Below are 18176 nucleotides of genomic sequence, written 5' to 3' on the forward strand. Positions count from 1 at the left end.
GTTATCCCCACGGTTTTCGGAGAAAAAGTTGGGATATTGTGGTTATCTCCGTCTTCCGTCCATCCGTCCGTCCTGGCCACTATCTCCTCCTAAACTATAAGCACTAGAACCTTGAAACTTACACACATGGTAGCTAGAAGCATATGTGCGACCCTGCACTATTTGGAATTTTGATCTGACCCCTGGGTCAAAAGTTATGGGGGTTGGGGTGGGGCCGGGTCAGAGATTTTCACTCAATTTTATACCCCGGTATGGTGCATTGGCCATATCTTTTGCTATATTGAAGATAGCAACTTTATATTTGACATGCATGTGTATTTCATGGAGCTACACATTTTGAGTGGTGAAAGGTCAAGGTCATCCTTCAAGGTCAAAGGTCCAAAAACAAATCCAAGGGAAGTAATAAGCTTTAAAGGAAGGTTATTAATTAACCTCTTCATATTTTAAAAAATAAATCAAAGCGGCGCGGTAGGGGGTTTTGTGTTTCTGACAAACACATCTCTTGTTTATTATTAGTTTAGGCCGTGAGTTGACTAAAGACAATGTCGTTTGTCACGTTTGACTTCGAATTTATTAAACAATGTCACTGACAATCGTCTACGTTGAACTACAAATTAAAGGAAAAATACATACATTTAATAACCCATCTAAATAGTGATTAATTCTGGAAAAAAACATATATAAAGAATAATAGGTAATTACAATGTCGTTAATTTGGGGAAGCCATGGTAGATTTCAGTCGCGAAAACTGATAACATAAAACAACTTTAAAGTTGAACGCCTTACGAACAGAAAATTAGACATTAACAATAGGACGCTTTAAAGAGGAAAGGTAATTACTTATAATACAACGAATATATACCTCTTTTGTGGCTCTACGGGGCTAATGAACTACTGCAATGCCTGGCAAATGAACGGCGCCAAAAACGAGCATGCAGGGAAAGGGCAGATAACAAGAGCGCATCGGGGCTGCAGAAAAATTAACTAACCACAAGAACCTTATACAGTCTGGTTCCCGGCGCCAAGGTATCAAATGCTACAAAACAACAGTAACAACTTACAAACTACCACAATATCGTTGCGGCGGCACTAACATGGCTCCCCAAAATTAGCTATTTAACTAATTTTCAACATGTACGAAGTTCAATGAAACAATGTCAAAACATATTTATGAAGTAATGAAATCTTATGTTCATTAAACTTTGAATTATGCAAAAGTATGTTCGACATACAACTTATTTATACATATAAAACCGCAGCAATGAATAAACATTAATTAGTCCAAATAACAAATGCTAAGGCTCCTCGACGGGGATGAACCCATTTGAAGACAGTACGTGATCCTTAAGATTCACTTCCTTCTTGCAGCAATACAAGTTTTTGTATAGGTCTCTCTAAGTGTGTTATGCACTTAACAGCTTTCCCTTCATCATCCAATGACATTTGTCTTTACGCCCACCTTTCGGACCATACCGTCTTGATCTGGAATTGCATTTTCAACTACAGCAAGTCTCCACTTAATACGAGGCAAATTTTCATCCTTAACTAGAACAACATCATTAACCTTGATGTTACGCTTGTTAGAAATCCATTTTGATCTCACTTGCAGGTTATTCAAATAATCTTTTCTTCATCGGTTCCGAACCTCATTTGCCAGATACTGGATACGTTTTCACCTTCTACGAGTATACAGATCAGTTCTTATGAAATTGCCAGGGGGCGGAAGGAGGATCTTCGATTTCATAGTCAGCAAGTGATTTGGAGTGAGCGGCTCCGCAGACAAAGGATCATTTAAGTTCTCAACCGACAAGGATTTGCTATTAAAAATTGCAGTTACTTCGCATTCAAATGTACGTAAAGCTTCATCGTCAAGTTGACCCCCAAAGTTATATAAAAAAACCGATAAAATGTATCGGACAGTTCGTATCTGACGTTCCCAAACCCCACCCATATGGCTTGCTGATGGCACGTTGGGTTTAAAAACAAAGTTGTCACATTTCATAGGTAGTGATTCGGCAAAAATATCAATATTTGCAAGTCCTTTGGCTCGGTTTCAATAGGGATGTGCTGCAGCACCGCTTTAGAATTACTTACAAATTTGTGCAGTCTTAAACCCCCTTTCTCACAGTCTGTGACTACCATGAATCTTGTGTAGCTTCCTCTACCGTACTTACCGACTTCAGACCTTCATCAACATGGAAATGGTGACGCAGAAAGTCTGCCACATCCTTACCAAATTCAATTCCATAGTCCGTCGCAATCTGTTTCAGCCCAACATCGGTACATGCAGGGAAGGACGTAGCACCGAACAGGTGAACACCCATACGGAAAGGGACAGGACATGATAATTCAGTGTCTGACCACCAAAGAAACTTCAGATAGTTGCGATGGGTTTGATGAACCATGAACTGGTGAAACATCTGTTCAATGTCATAAACAAATGCGATTTTCTCCATTCGAAAACGGCATAAGACCCCTACTAAAGTATTTGTCAAATCTGGTCCTTGCAAAAGGTGCTTATTCAAGCTTTCACCCTGAAATGCAGCACTACAATCGAAAACTACTCTCAATTTCCCAGGTTTCTGAGGATGAAATACTCCATGGTGTGGAATATACATTTCACGACCATCTGGTACCAATATGTCTGACTCTGGGAGTCTCTCTGCATGTCCTTGCTGAATGAGATTGTCCATAAATGTCATGTACTGACTGAGGTATTCTCCATTGGATACAAGCCGCTGCTTCCGAAGGCTATTCAGACGCCTTAGAGTCATTTCTTTGTTACAGGACAGCGAGGGGGGATCACCTTTGAAAGGCAAGGGCATTGTATAATGACAATCTATCATAGAAATTCCCTGACTCATAAATCTCATGAACTGTTTATCTTCCTGAGAAGCACTAACACCAGACAAATCTCGATCGACAAAATCTAGTTCTAACATAAGAACTACATCTGATGGACCAATCACCTTAATAGTAGCAGGGAAGGAGAAGGACACACTACTCATGCTTCCATCATCAGAAACAAGTTTGGGATGAACTTCACGTGTACAAATGCGATGTGTGATGACTTATACCTATGCAATCGTCAGGGGCATCTAACGTCTGATTTGGATCAACAATACCCACACTGATCCAGCCAAGATCTGTACGCTGATCGTAAGGTCCGTTTCCAACCGGTGGAATGATTTCCCGTGGCAAAAGAGCTTTAGCACAGTTATTGCCAATAAGAAGTCCAAAGTCGCATAATGAAATTTGCATCAGGTTATCTGCAATTTCTTCAAGGTGAGGCCAAAGTCTGGAAACATCAGGAGTTGTAATGTGATCTCTGTTTCCAGGTATCTTGTCCGTACAGAAGGCGACTGGCAAAGGAATTCGAAGAGTGCTATCAAAACCGCGCACAACCAAGCCACGGACCCTCTGGGTCTGAATCGTTTGGTTCTCTGCATGCATAGTGGAAAGAACAAGGGAAACTGGAGAACCTGTCACACAAAGAGAAACACAAGTGTTTGAGAGAACAAAGGTAGTATCGGACTGAGAATCAAGCATTGCATAAACCAATACCTCGCGGTCAGGATTGTCACAATGGGATATGTAAACTGGAACAATCATGGAGATCTTACATTGGGCACCAACGTTGCTCATTAACGCTTGACCGGACTGATTAATCTGATCACCTGCTCCCTTTTGAACCTTTTTGGCGTCTGTAGGAAAATGTGTTTTATTCGTTGGAACCGAAGACCCCTGAAGAGACGTTGGGTGAAACTTACTGCAAGTTTCGAACTTTTTTTCCTATCCTTACATCTTTTTGAGATATGACCAACATTCAAACAACCAAAACAAAGATTATTATCTTTAGCAAAGGACTTCCTCTCATCTATGGTTTTGGCCAGAAATCTACGGCAAAGGTCAAGTTCATGGTTGTATTTACACAGAGGACACTGAGGACGAACTGATTTTTGCACACCACTAACGACATCAGTAGGCTGATTACCATTAGAACTTGTAAGAAATGAGCGGCCTTTGAATGGATCATCATTTCTGGATGGACCTCTATATTTGGATACCTTTCAGATACGGGAACCTCTCCCTTTAGAAATAGCAAGGATGTGATAGGGTCACATGCGATCTTGGCCTCTTTGTCAAGAAAATCCACAAAAGTCTTGAACTAAGGGAAACCCTTTCCAAGTTTCTTCCACTGGTAAACAACCCTAGCCCATCTGGTAACGACCCAATCAGGAAGTTTCGAAATCAACTTTCTGTTCTCACGATCATTATCGAGTATCTGACGGGTGCTGATCGTCTCCATAGCTTTCTGACACTGTCGTAAAAAGTCAGAAAATTTACGAAGACCTGTGTCATCTCTGTTCGTAATCTTTGGCCATTTTTCTTAACGCTCTCAAAAGGAGTTGCCAATGACAAAGAGGCCACCGAAGCGTTCGTCAAGTAGTCTTTTGGCCTCATTATAAGTTTCATCGGAGGACAAAAGAAAGTAGTTTTCAAAAGAATCCCTAGCATCACCGGACAGGTACCTTTTAAGGTAATGCATTCTTTAATTTGATGGAATATTCCGACGTTCTATCAGCGTCTGAAATGCTGCCTTCCAACCTGGATATTTCAGAGGATCGCCACTGAAAATTGTGGGCTTAGGAGGAGGAAGTCTACTAAGACTAACTTGTTCGGAAAGGGACTTGACCAATTCGATGACTCCTTGTTGTGCATCAAGGTGCTGGAGTACTCACTGGTTGAGCTTAAGGAGGGACAGTGGCACAATTAGAAAAAAGTGGACCTCTAACGAGAGCCGTAGTGCTAGACGTCGCCAATGCTGGTCCTGCAGGAAATGAATATTTCGAGTCTGGATAGAACTCTCTAACCATAGGATTTATATGTTAGAAACCACTAGGAGCAGAAGCAGAAGCAACACTACGAGGCAGGCTAAAGTCTAGGTCAGAGCAGGGATCTAGCTTTATAGAGCGTCTGGGTAATTGAGAAGGTTGACTAGTTTTTGACATGTAAGTCTCCCCAAATCTTGGTCACCATCAATAGAATGGGCTAAAATATATTCTTTAGTAAAACGTTCACGATCAATCGGCAGCAGAGCCGTGTCTGGTCTAGATCTCGATGGCTGGTTTAAGTCAAATGTAGGCTCATCCATTGCGTCAAGATTGGCTTGGGCCATTTCTATTCGCCTCAGCGCTTTAACTAGATCAAATTCCAATTAAGCTTTGGATTCCACGACAAGATATTTAAGCTTAACTTTCAGTGCAGCAGTTTTGGCAGCAAGATCAGATTTACTAGAGGGACGAGAAGCACGTGAAGAGTGTAAGGCCTTACTTGTGTGTGAGGTATCGGAACAAGACCTAAATAATACTTCATCTGTCTTCATACCACGAAGAAACTCTTTAACATTTGCGATAAATTTGTGATGTTCTACCTCAACGGACTCGTATCTCTGACGAATGGAACTTAACTCGACCGGGTCGTCATATTGCAACTGACTCAAATTGTCGTACTCAATACTTAACTCAATCATGACACTAATCAAGCCGTCCCGTTCCTTCGTTATTATTTTTGAATGTTCGGAATCTAAAAAAGATAATTCAATTGCGACGCGCGACGATGCCAACGCGATATAAGCGACCTTGTGCTACGAACATGATTATCAATTCGGTTGGAGTTCTCTTACGCTTTTCCAGTACTTCACTAGAGTCTTCCCCAATATCTGCAGCAGGGTTGTCTTCCATCAGAAGTACAGGGCGACGATATCAAAAGTTACTCAGACAAAACGTGATCACTCAGTGCTGAAATCTCTTTTAAAGCTAACAGCACAAACCAGCAAGATCAAGTGTAATACAAATCAATGAAACTTCTTACAATGCAAGTTCATACATTAAATTGTAAATTTCAAATATTTGATCCTCATACTCTAAAATTCACACTAACTTACTTAAGTAGTTTTTTTTTAAGTAAATGTTTAAACAATTACTTAAATGTTCAAAAAAATGTACAGATGTAAAAACTCAAAATTAGTAAACTATAAGTAATTAAGCAAAAATTTAAACACATTTCGTGACAGAGCTGCATGAGCTCTCCCTCTACTAAATAGTGTACAAGTAAATCAAACAAATTACAAAAATGAAGCCACAAGATGAATTTCACAAGAATTTTCTATATATGTTTCTACAATATACAATCAAAACGTTTCCTATCAAAAGGTTGAATATAACATAAACTAGGAGTGACATTTATTAAAAAATCATCAAGAACACTGTCTCTTAATGTCACTGCAAAAGGGTCCCTCATTAAGTGTTGTTTCTTCTCCGAGACAATCTTGTACACTATAGACACTCCGTCGTCATCTTCACAATGTCGCACGACGCTTCTTTCATCGATAGAAAGCAGAAATAGTTCCACGTCTGTAGAATTTTCTTCCGGTTTCTCAGAAATTAACACAAACTTCGTGTTTCTTCAATGGTGAGATATGTAAAGGGAAATAGCTATACATAGCTAATGTTATATTGTTTCATATATTCACCGACTTTAAATAAAAATGTAATTGTATTGTATTGTAATTTGTATTGTATTGTACGTTACAACCACCATCTAAAGCAAAAGAATGGAGTTGTTTATAATATGGTTGACTAATCCACTGGATGACGTCGGAAGACCATCGTTGTCCGATAACTGTTTAACATCTAAACGTCGATGTTAAATGAACCAGAGTACGACTGATCAAATTGAAGACGTCGGAAGACCATCGTTGTCCGAAAACTGTTTAACATCTGAACGTTGATGTTAAATGAACCAAGAGTTCGAGTGATCCAATGGAAGACGTCCGAAGACCATCGGGATCCGATAACTGTTATACATCTGATGTTAAATGAACCAAACGTTTGACTGTAAGTTTAGCCCGTGAGTTGACTGAAGACAATGTCGTTTGTCACGTTTAACATCGAATTATTTAAACAATGTCACTGACAATCGTCTACTTCAAACTCTTTTGGGGCTCTACGGGGCTAATTAACTACTGCAATGCCTGGCAAAAGAACGGCGCCAAAAACGAGCATGCAGGAAAAGGGCAGATAACAAGAGCGCATCGGGGCTTCAGGAAAATTAACTAACCACAAGATCCTTATACAGTCTGGTTCGCAGGGCTCATCGTACTCAGTAGGCTAGCGAAAATTTGACATCCGCTCATGAGAGAATCTCAAATGTAAGAATTATTTATTTAGATCTGTGAGTGATCATGTACTCGAATAGTTTATAACATTGAAGTTTTGGATGGTAAATGTTGCTCCATTAAACTTTGATGTTAAAAGCCTTGCTGTTGAAACATTGAATTCCGTGTTTACAGTGGAAGTTGTGTGGTGGGTGGGGAACATGAAATCTGAATTTTAAGAATGTTCAGGAATAGTATCATACACAGACATTTTTAAGGTTAGTGTTGCTGTACTTGTCGTGTTTGTTTTTCCGATACAGTGTTCAGACCTCGACTGAGCTTTTGCGGAGGTTGACAATATGGCTGAACATCTTTGTTTTTCAGTTACTGAAGAATAGTTCAAGATGTACTGAACATTCCTATGACCATTAATAGCCATCATTTCTGTGGAAGGAACATCATGGCCTCGCAGCTTCTAGACAAGATGTTTTCGCGCGGAGTGGTTTGTTTAGCGGTTGCACTCAGGCAGATTTGCTGCAACCACCATGCTTTTGAGCATCTTTGCTAGTTTGACCTCTCCAAGGCGTTGTCTCAAAAACCACTGACTGGAGCAACCCTCTATGGTAGGCGGCGGTAGGAATAAATCGATCATCATCGTTTGATAATCCCTGTGGTCGCTTTGTACAAATAAGCCTTGTACATGGCGATTTGGTCACGACGAGAATTTACCTCAAACATCTTGCGGTTGACCTTCATGTAGTCGCCCAGATTCTCACCAGTGCGCCTTTTTGTCTCACTCTCATGAAACTCTAAGAATTCTTCACCCTCGGTAGTGGTTCGCAGCTTCAAGACTCCCCATCTAAAAAAGGTATGCTATGTTTTTTTTCTTCATTTTGTTAGAATTGCTATTTTTAACAAAAAAAATATATATAATGAACACACTTGTAAATTATAAAAAATGCCATTTTAATAGCTCTGGCTTCCATAACTTAATATGTCGCTTTTTAAAATTTTGACTGGCGCACCTTTAAACAGGTATGTGAGTACTATATCAACTTTTCACTGGAAATTTCTATAGCTACCATTATAATACTATTTTGTGTGAATAACTGTAGATGTAGTCTTCAAATATAAAATGCAAAAAATGTTGACACTGCCACAATTTTGTCAAATTCGGCGACAATGGAGCCTGGCGATGGACAGCTTAACCCCTGCAAATCATTTGTGACACTGAAAGTATCATACATCAAATTTTTTATTTGAACCAAGCTTTTCTGCATTGAATGCGGTATCCAAAAATGTCTTTTGTGTAGTTCAGTTGTCCATTTTATGCCAAAGTGGAGACTGTTATTAAGTCACATTGTGTTTAACAGGGAACATAGGGTCTGTATACCAATGATATATGTCCTCATCGGTGAAAGGTTCGGCTTTCCTTGGGCGGTTGCCACGGCCCTGAATACAGCGATGTACAACTGTTCGATAGTGTCAAGTTATACTTATTTGTGTATTTTAATTTGAAAAACAAAACTAAACTTAAAATGCAGATTCTATGCTAGTTATTAGAAATGCAATGACTAATTTTAATAATGTATGCATTTATTTGGATATACTTCTTTTCGATTTCTTTGGACATATTTAGAACAGAGATATATACTTATAATACTGTACATTTTATAATGCATGAATGTCTTTACAAATGATAACCTGTTTCTTTAGGCTTTTCTTTTTTGCATTGAAGGTTTTACGAGTCAGCGCAAATTCTGTTCCGGAACCGGGAATAATGCTGTGTGGAAAATGATGACAACGGAAGTACCGATCCAACGAGCTTAAAAAGCCTCTCAATGAACTCGGTTTATAGTCCGACCCATCCGGTTAAGTTAGAGAGAGGATGAATCTTGCCACATAGTGATCTAACTGATCAACGGGAATTCATGTATTTGCTTTATTTCACCTTGTTGTGCAAGATATCTGCGAAATATGTTGATATCAGGCGTTTTTGTTTTTACTTTCTCGACAAGTGATAAATTTATTGACATGTTAAATGTTTACATCCTTAAAATCATTGCTTTTTTAAGTTTCTTGTCTAATGGAATCCTTATTTGATCATTTCAGTCATTATCATTTAGTATTAAATTAAAATTTGGAAATTTAATGATCAACATTTTTATTGAATGTTGTTCTTTTGCAGACAGCAATTTTAGTGCAAAATATTTACAGCATAAATGAATGAAAATAAATATATAACAAGAAAACGTTTTGTTTTACTATTGAATTATTTATTTTATATAATTTAATAAAATTCTGAATTAATAATACTTATAAATCCGTTTGTTTTTATACCTATAAGATCGTTCAAAATATAAGTTTCTCATGAACTTTAAGAATGAGGTCAAAATCAAAAAAGTAGTTCCGTCTATAAATAGCAATCAGAAAAAACCCTTATATAAAAATACCCATAGTATAGAGCTCAAGTCTATACCATCATTGTTATACTATCGAATTTCATCTGGTAATATGATAAATCTATGATTATGCGCCAATGGCGAATTGTGAAGATTAATAAATTATTGTGTTTCAAACGTTTTGACTATATGATAAAAAGCATAAAATGATGACGCGGAAGTCAACAGTGGAGTTCCGTAGTGGTAGATCGACTATAATAAATTATTACACATACAGCGGACGAAGATAGCATTGCTTCGCGTGATAAAAGGGTCGGTTGATATCTTTATAGTCACATGATACTGATGATTTCGTGTGAGTTTGAACTACCAAGAAAGGGATGACAAACGTTATTCGAAATCCGGTAAATTAATGTTATTGTATTTGATTAGTATCATCATCATCATATCATCATCATCATCATCATCATCATCATCATCATCATCATCATCATCATCATCATCATCATCATCATCATCATCATCATAGTTTGTCCAAAGTTTCGTCGTGTAGGTACATTAGATAGGAGAGCAAGGGACACACTCATAGAGTTCTAACGTTGCATCTGCAGTCGCAGAAGGACATAAGATAGTTAATCTTTGTAATACAAGCGAAAACAATATTTAGTGAAGTATTATTACTATTTAACTAATATAAACCAATTTAATAATGGCCGACCAACGTTTGTCATACATTTTTAGATTATATTCCCATTCACTTTTTAATAAATTTTCTGTCACACAATTCAAACCCTTAAATATGTTTATGGACGAACAAACGTTCGATCTATTACTATATTTGGGCGTGCTTTTGTAAAATAACTACTGCTTATACGTTAAATATCGCGGAAAAAATATTTCAATCTATATACTTCGTCAATAGTAAATGTTTTTAAATGTATCCTTAACTTAAGTGATCTAAGGCTTAGCCTTTGATCGTCTCGGTTGTTAAGAAGAGCATTCCCCATGATAATGATCTAGGAAGGTAATACACGATAACTCCGATTAGTCGTAAATTTATAACACAAAAGAAACAATTAAAAGAACGAGAAATGATCGGAAACAAATACTACGACTATTTTCATAAACATGTACAATCTTAGTGGTAAATAATATGATTTGAAATAAATAAAATTCCAAAAATTGTATTTTTATATTAGATGTTCTGCATTATCAAGTTGGAAAGGAGCCAATTTACAATGGGAAACCAGAATGCACCGACACATACGTAAGAGAAATCGATAACGAACATACATATTTTCAGAAAATGGCCTACGTTTTAAAAATTAATGTCTCGATTTTCCGTGATATTTGTGGTATAAGGCCTCGCCTATGGTCGTCTCGACTGTTTAGAAGAGACTTTCCCATAATAATGATCTAGGTAGGTAATGAACAATAACTCCCAATAGTCGTGCATTAATTCAACGAAAGAAACAATAAACTAAACGAGAACTTTTTGGAAACCAATAACATTCGTATTTTATAATTTTTTTTACAAATATCAGTGGTAAATAAATTGCTTTAAGTTAATGAAATTAAAACATTGTATTTATATAATTTCATTGTGATGCGCTTAAAATGTTCTGCGATTGAATTGACCAGTCGCCAAATTATGATCGATCGCTCCGCCCATACAGCCAAGTGGTATAGTGATTGGAAAACTTCGACAAGCAGATCGCCATTATGGCGGATTAAGAGAGTGAAATCGCATATTTTGTAATGATGAATCAGGCTATTTTCCAAAACAGAAACTGTTAAGCCGCAAAATAAAGTAAACTGCTTTGTGAAACGTTAATAAAATCATACATGCTGTAGAGAGAAATTGCGTAATGAAAATAAATGAGGAAGCGAAAGACTATCAGAAATGTTTCATATACATATATATGGAGCTGAATAAAGATCTCTTGTAAAAATGAACATTTTTATTATAATCTTGGATTTGTATAAAACGGCCTCATGGCTATTTATATATAATAGTGATGAACATATTAAGTGTCCAATCCAAATGACGCTTCTATATCATTATGAATGAGTGTCTTTTTCCGTTTATTAAATTGTATAAATCTCTAGTTTATTGTGTTATTTTCAAAAAGACAACGATTCTCTTTATTTAGATATGAATCAAATTTTGAGTTAAACCATAATGCCTAATTTCGTGGCTTCATTTACAGATAGTCTAATATGCATTTTATGTGACGTAATAGCCTAAATCTAGTTAACATTTGAGGGTCATTCATTTACATAATAACTTTCAATACGAATTTAAGAAATTGGTATTTTAATTGAATATATTCCATTAAGATAATTTCTACACGATTTAATAATAACAGTCCCGTTTTATAAACATGATTTATGAGTGATTCAATATTATGTTTACGTCTCAATAATATTCATATTATTTATTACAATTTAATATTTGCTTTTATGATAACAGTTTCTACTTAATTAAACAATAATGAATATATTCTATATTACTTATTTCTATATGATTTAGTTGTTCTATGAAGATAGTATTTACATAAATTTATATACTTTAACAATGTATCTGTTTTGAATGTATTACGTGACACACGCTTCGTTATTTGAACCTTCTTTTTTAATGCCACCCATAAAAATATGCTGTCTCACTGGTTGTAGTTATAGTTGAATTGTTAATTTGTCATGATATATATTAACCAATAGCTATACACGGTTTAAATACGCATATGTGGGAGAACGCTAATAACCAATGGACAAATGTTAATCTGTTAAAAGAATGTGTTGCAATATGGGTGTAACACTTACGCATCAAGTTGACATCAGTTCTTCGCATTTAAGTCAAATTTTTGTAGATGATTTGTTGATACGATGCGTTTGCATTTATAAAATGTATCACATCTAAAATAGCCAACCAGTGCCGTAGGCCATTATTTTAATGTTTAAACGAATTGCGTGCGTTTTCTGTTTTTAAATCCAAGATCAGTTGATGCAATGGCATTCATTAATGTCATAAAACGCCTTTATAAATAAAACATCTAAGAACAGAGAAATAGGCTTTGTCCTTTGTACACACATAACAACACGTACTGAAAGAAAGGCACAGATGAACAGTGAAAACGTTTGAAGAAAAGTTACATGGTCAATCTTTAGATTAATGTGTGTCCAACGGTTCAGTATTATATCTGAAGTACTTAAGGTCAGTTATTTCAATATTGATATTTTTAAGTAAAATACATTTGATAAAAACCCAACACGGTCGTGCATTATCTTCAATTCCATTACCTCTTTTCGGTAAACCAACTTCCATCCAAGTATTTTAAGAAATTTTTAGAAATTGCCGGATCCCATTTTGCCGACAAAATTTTTTACTTTTAGCAACCCCCCTTTAATCAAACCGTGGGGCGTCTAACAAATACCATCTATATGCACCAACAGAATCACAAATAACCATCTAGACCTCTTAACAATGATTCGTCCTGCACAAGCATGTCTTTTTCAATGATACAAACAGTAGATGGATCTTCTATTTTGAACCCTATTGTTCCGTCCATAAACGCGTGAACGAGTGGCCTCACTATGCATATATAATTGCCTGGTTTCACCATACGGTAGGTAAAGAAAGGGGCGGGATTATCTCCGACATGGTCTAGATAAAATTCCACTTTGCTTTCACTGTCAATATCATCCTGAAAAATTAACGTTTAATAGTTAAACAAAAAATGCATGCATTTCTCTTTTAGTGATGTACATTTTCAAGCAATTTATCCTGTTGCTGATACAATGGCCCGCACCATACTTTCTTACTGCTTCTAATTCTGATTTTGTTGGTACTGCTACAACTACTTTTGTTTCTGAAAAAAGTGTCTTCTGCTACTATCTCTTTTAGTGAGGATAGTACACATTCTGTTGCTTTTTAGTATAAATAGTGCTATTAAACACTTAATAAACAGATTAAATTTACCTCTAATTAACATATTTTTTATCCCTTCTGTGACCACCAAAACTAATTTGAATGCACATTTGTTACATGTTTGCGTGTCATTTAGGTATTCATTTATATTATTTAAAAATAACATATTCTTTTTCTTATTTCACCTTCAGATATGCTCCGTGTCGCATGGCATGCTCGTGATATCTGTACATGAATGCCACAAGGACCCATGTATGCATATGAAGGGACCTCATCATGATCAGTTCAAATTTGGACATTGGTTCTCTGGGAACGTTTTCAAATTTTGTTAACACTTCGCAGTCAGGGAACCACTCCTTCGCCAACTCAATTGCTTTCTGTAATTATACAAGAGCGAAACGTCAACTTCAGCATCATATATCATATAGCATCATTATAGTTACCTTTTGACCCCTGGGGTGTTGACAGTTCTCACCCCTGTGTAATCTAAAACACTTCGTTAGCGACAAGCATTTAGTAACAACAAAGTAGTCATGTTTATTAACCTTTGATTCCTATGATGAATACTCATGTTTATAAATTCAATGGTATCTCGATGGACCAGTCCATTCGATTAACGTTATGTAACATGCTGTGATTAAGTCGAGACTCTTATCCCAATCGTGTCTATAGTGAATAAGTCATGCTTATTAACCAAATGTTACTTAAACTGATAAAGTCATGTTTAGTAATATTGTGTTACCTAACGTGAACCAGTAATGTCTATTAACATAATATTACCCGAAGCGAATTTCATGTCATTAAATTGCTGATTCATGCAGTGACACTTTCCTTTTCATTAACTTTGTCTTACACAAAGTGAAGCAATCATGTCTATTAAACATCATACTTATTAAGATGGCATTATCCTAAGTAAAGCAGGTAAATGCATTCACCGATTTAAAGGGGCAGTCCTTTTAATTTAACATAACGGTACCAAAGTAAAGTGTTAATAAAACTTATATTACATAAATTGTGATCCATGTATATGTGTTATCTTTATGTTCCCTGAAGTAAGGCAGTCACCTAAATGAACCCTATGATACCTGAAGTGATCATGTTTTTTCACCTTTATGCTCTCTTAAATAAAGCAGTCAGGTTTTTAAACCGTTTGTTAGCTAAAAAGAAGGACTTATATATTGTAACATGGAGTGAAGCAGTCATGTTTATAAACATTAGATTATCTAAAATGATTCACATTAAACGAAGCAGTCATGTTTATAAACTTCATATCACATGTATTAAATTTTGTATGTGTACTCATCTAATGTTACCTGAAGAGAACCATGTTGTCTAGATGCTTCCAAGAGTGCTTTCTCTGGACTTAGGGTTTTCAGAAATCGATCAGTGCCTCCACTAAAAGAATTTATAACAACTTTGTCTGTGTCTTTTTCCAGTTCCTTTAGAATAATTACTTCCTTTTTTTCTCTTAGACGTTCGTCGATTATTCGTTTCTCTTCCTCTGTGTATTCCTACAAAACACAAGCGACCGCAAATAAAATATGCTGTTCATCCCATGGAGTTACCTCTGAGTTGTTCGAGCACGCACAATTGAATATATTCTAATGTAGATCGAATATCGAATATATTATTTCCACAAATGCTCGTAGTTTCATGAGTCTAGAAAGTTAATTTATTCATGAAATAATGCTGGGACACATGAAATAATGAGGGGGGTGGCTTTTACGCTGGAGTACATTTAAACATTTACCGGTAACATTTAGTATACATGTTACACACATGTCTAGCTTAATACCGTCATTTATGTCAGACCGACTAAAATCGTTGTTGAAGCGTTTGATTTCAAATCTGAAGATCGATGATTTGATTATCAGATCAGGCAGTAACTTGCGTGGTGATTGACAATTTAATTCTACTCTATCTCGGATTCAATAAGTACATACTGGCATGAGTGTATGCTCTAAGTACTGGTAAATCAGCTGGCTAAGAAAAATTGTGAGGACGAACAAAATCAACGCGTAACTCGAGCTTCAATAAGTTGTTATGAATACCCCTGGCGCCGCATGTCGGGTAGAAAGTTGTTATATGGGTACATATATTTTAAGTAGAAAAAATGTAAACATAGGAGGATATCAATTGTAATGTACAACGTCATACCATAACGGAAAAAGCATGTAAGTTTATATCTTGGATGTTGAAAAATGTATGAATAGTTTTTGGACAAGGTTTTATTAACAAACAAAAACGTACGGAAGGGGGACAGACAGACATACTTTCATAGTGATTCCCGATTACTCCACTCTTTTTTTTGTTTTTGGTGCATCCTAGTATGTATTTATATAAGACTCTATACACGTCCACGATCGGACTCACCTTTTTGCATGACTTTTTATGAAAAGTCCAATCTTCTTTTTGGCAGGGTTTTGAGCAATAGAATATTGATCTACATCTAGCACAGCGTTGTGTACAGCCCATGATATTGCATCGATTGCAATTTCCAGATTTCGGATCCGTAAAATCGTTTGTATTATCCAACTTGTAGTTACTCGCTCCTTCTGTAGTTTCCGATTTTATTTCACTAGCACGTTTTCGTTTTTCATTTACGCCTTTCTTCTTCATGTTTGTTTCTGTTTGAGTAGAATTTGTGCTTGAAACTTTAGTGTTGCCGTTGTCAAAATCACGAGTAAGTAACATATCTACATTACCAGGTGTCAAGTCTTGTTTCGGTTTATCAAATGATTTCGGTTCATGTATCGACAATGTGTCAATACTGGGAACATCAACATCATTTACTGGCTTCATCTTGGTTGTTTGTTGGTCCGTAAATTTGCGTTTGCATCCCGGTTTGTGACGTTTCCAGTCTGCAGCTTGGCATACCCTCGTGCAATACCACGTACGTTTACATTTGGCACACTTGTGGGCTCCAACACGTTGGCAAAATGCACAAATACCTAACGCTTCTTTATCACCGTTGTTGGGGCTTTGTGAATCTGTTTTAAATGACGTTGAGGTGTTGCAGAGCCTTTTGTGCTTCTTCCAGTCTGCTTTCTGACATTGTCTGGAGCAGTACATGGCGCCTTTGCAGTTGGAGCACAGTAACATATAACCATAAATGTTACAATTATCGCAACATCCATCTCGGTCGTTTTCACTATCCATTTTTTGGAGGAATGATATTTTACCTAATGAAAATAATAATAATAGTTTAACGCTTTAATTCACTCTATAATACGCTTTCTTTATGGGTTAATTAAAAGCATAGGATCAAGACAATGAGGAACTTGAATAATTATTGCATGAAAGATCCTCAGACCAAAACAAGCTGACACTAGCAGAATGAACCCTTTAAAGGGAAGCTGCCAAAATGTTCATCTTATTCTCTAATAAGTCCGATAAATATTGCAAAAAAATGTTTGTATTTCATCAGAAGATAAATAACTCTCTGAAATAAATTTCAGAGCGGTTTATAATAAACTTATCTCATAAACAAATCTTTGCAAAGCATTAGAACACAAATTACGCCCTGCACGTTGTTCTCAAGAATATTACTGTAATAGAGTCTGACGTTCCGCTTGACTACCCTGATAGAGAAACATGTTTCATACTCGAAATCAACCCACTTATTTGTAAAACAATACATCGTAAATATTAACACTGATTCATACCAATTATCATTGCCTGAAATCGCTATTAAAAAAATGACGTTTGGAAAATCTGTTTAGAGTATGCCGTAATGGTAATGAGTTCGATAAAGAGCTTTTTGTTGATAACGCAATTGTTGGTGCATAGTGAATAAGGCAAACGAATCAACTTGTATACATCTACGTCTGCTTACCAGTACCAGAAAGTATGTCCTGGAAGAACGTTTTTAACTTCACGGGGTATGCATCCCACATCATCGGTCGACAATCAAATCCAAGCAGTCATTGGCAACTCATATCACCGCACATCGATAAGAAAACTTAAAAAACGTATGACATTTTCCGAAAATATGTATCTTCGATATCTATTACACTTACGTATCGGTCTGTGTATTCTGGTTTCCCAATGTAAATTGGTTCCTTTCCAACTTGACAACAATGAAACAGTCGCCACCTGTCAATCAAATTTTTCGATTAGCTAATTAGATAGCGATTTTTCACACACAACTGAGCAGTGCTTATCTGGTAGCCATTTTGTCCGACAAATAAAGCGTGTCGTTTATATGGAATGAGCGTAACTTTTACGAGTTTACACAGGTTTTTATATCAAATGCCTGATCATTGCTGTTTGATCATAATTTAAAATTGTAGGTGTTTTACACGCAGTATAAAAGGACATTAACTTATCTTTCTTGAAAATATGAACGAGTAATGAAAAAAATATTAACAAAACAGTTTTGCGCTCTTTAAAACATGTTAAACCGTTTGATGCAGTTTGGGCAACCTTATAATTGACATATACGTTTTTTTTTTAAATAATCTCGGCGTTATTGTCGATAATTAATACATAACAGTGTATGTTCATCAGAATGTAGGAACATTGAGCATTAATTTTTAGGTACTGTACACAAGAAAACTGTTTAATTACTTCCAATAACATATTTATTTTCTATGGATTACAAACAACGGAAACATTCATATATTATTAATTTAAATATTGTTTTTAACTAAAGTAAAAAAAACAACAGCAAAATGTGTTTCCAACG

At 36.1% G+C, this 18176-nt stretch overlaps 1 protein-coding gene and 1 long non-coding RNA gene across 4 annotated transcripts; one reads left to right on the forward strand and one right to left on the reverse strand.

The window, feature by feature from the left end:
* The first annotated feature begins 9799 nt into the window (after positions 1-9799).
* On the forward strand, positions 9800-14513 carry LOC127874032 (uncharacterized). The gene is made up of 2 exons (XR_008046590.1): positions 9800-9965; positions 13681-14513. It is a non-coding gene; the product is annotated as an uncharacterized LOC127874032 (long non-coding RNA).
* On the reverse strand, positions 10719-17545 carry LOC127874031 (uncharacterized). Of its 3 annotated transcripts, none has more exons than XM_052418135.1 (5): positions 17331-17545; positions 15863-16671; positions 14803-15000; positions 13675-13866; positions 10719-13265 (listed from the first exon to the last, which is right to left on the reverse strand). In XM_052418135.1, the coding sequence occupies exons 1-5, from the start codon at positions 17386-17388 to the stop codon at positions 13017-13019; spliced, it is 1506 nt and encodes a 501-aa protein (XP_052274095.1). In that variant the 5' UTR covers positions 17389-17545; the 3' UTR covers positions 10719-13016. The 3 variants fall into 3 exon arrangements, with proteins under 3 accessions (XP_052274095.1, XP_052274093.1, XP_052274096.1); XM_052418133.1 differs by having other exon boundaries at positions 17325-17544; XM_052418136.1 differs by lacking the exon at positions 17331-17545 and adding an exon at positions 17155-17304.
* Between the last annotated feature and the right edge of the window lie 631 nt (positions 17546-18176).

This window comes from Dreissena polymorpha, chromosome 3 (assembly GCF_020536995.1).
Source record: "Dreissena polymorpha isolate Duluth1 chromosome 3, UMN_Dpol_1.0, whole genome shotgun sequence".
NCBI classification, from domain to species: Eukaryota; Metazoa; Mollusca; class Bivalvia; order Myida; family Dreissenidae; genus Dreissena; species Dreissena polymorpha.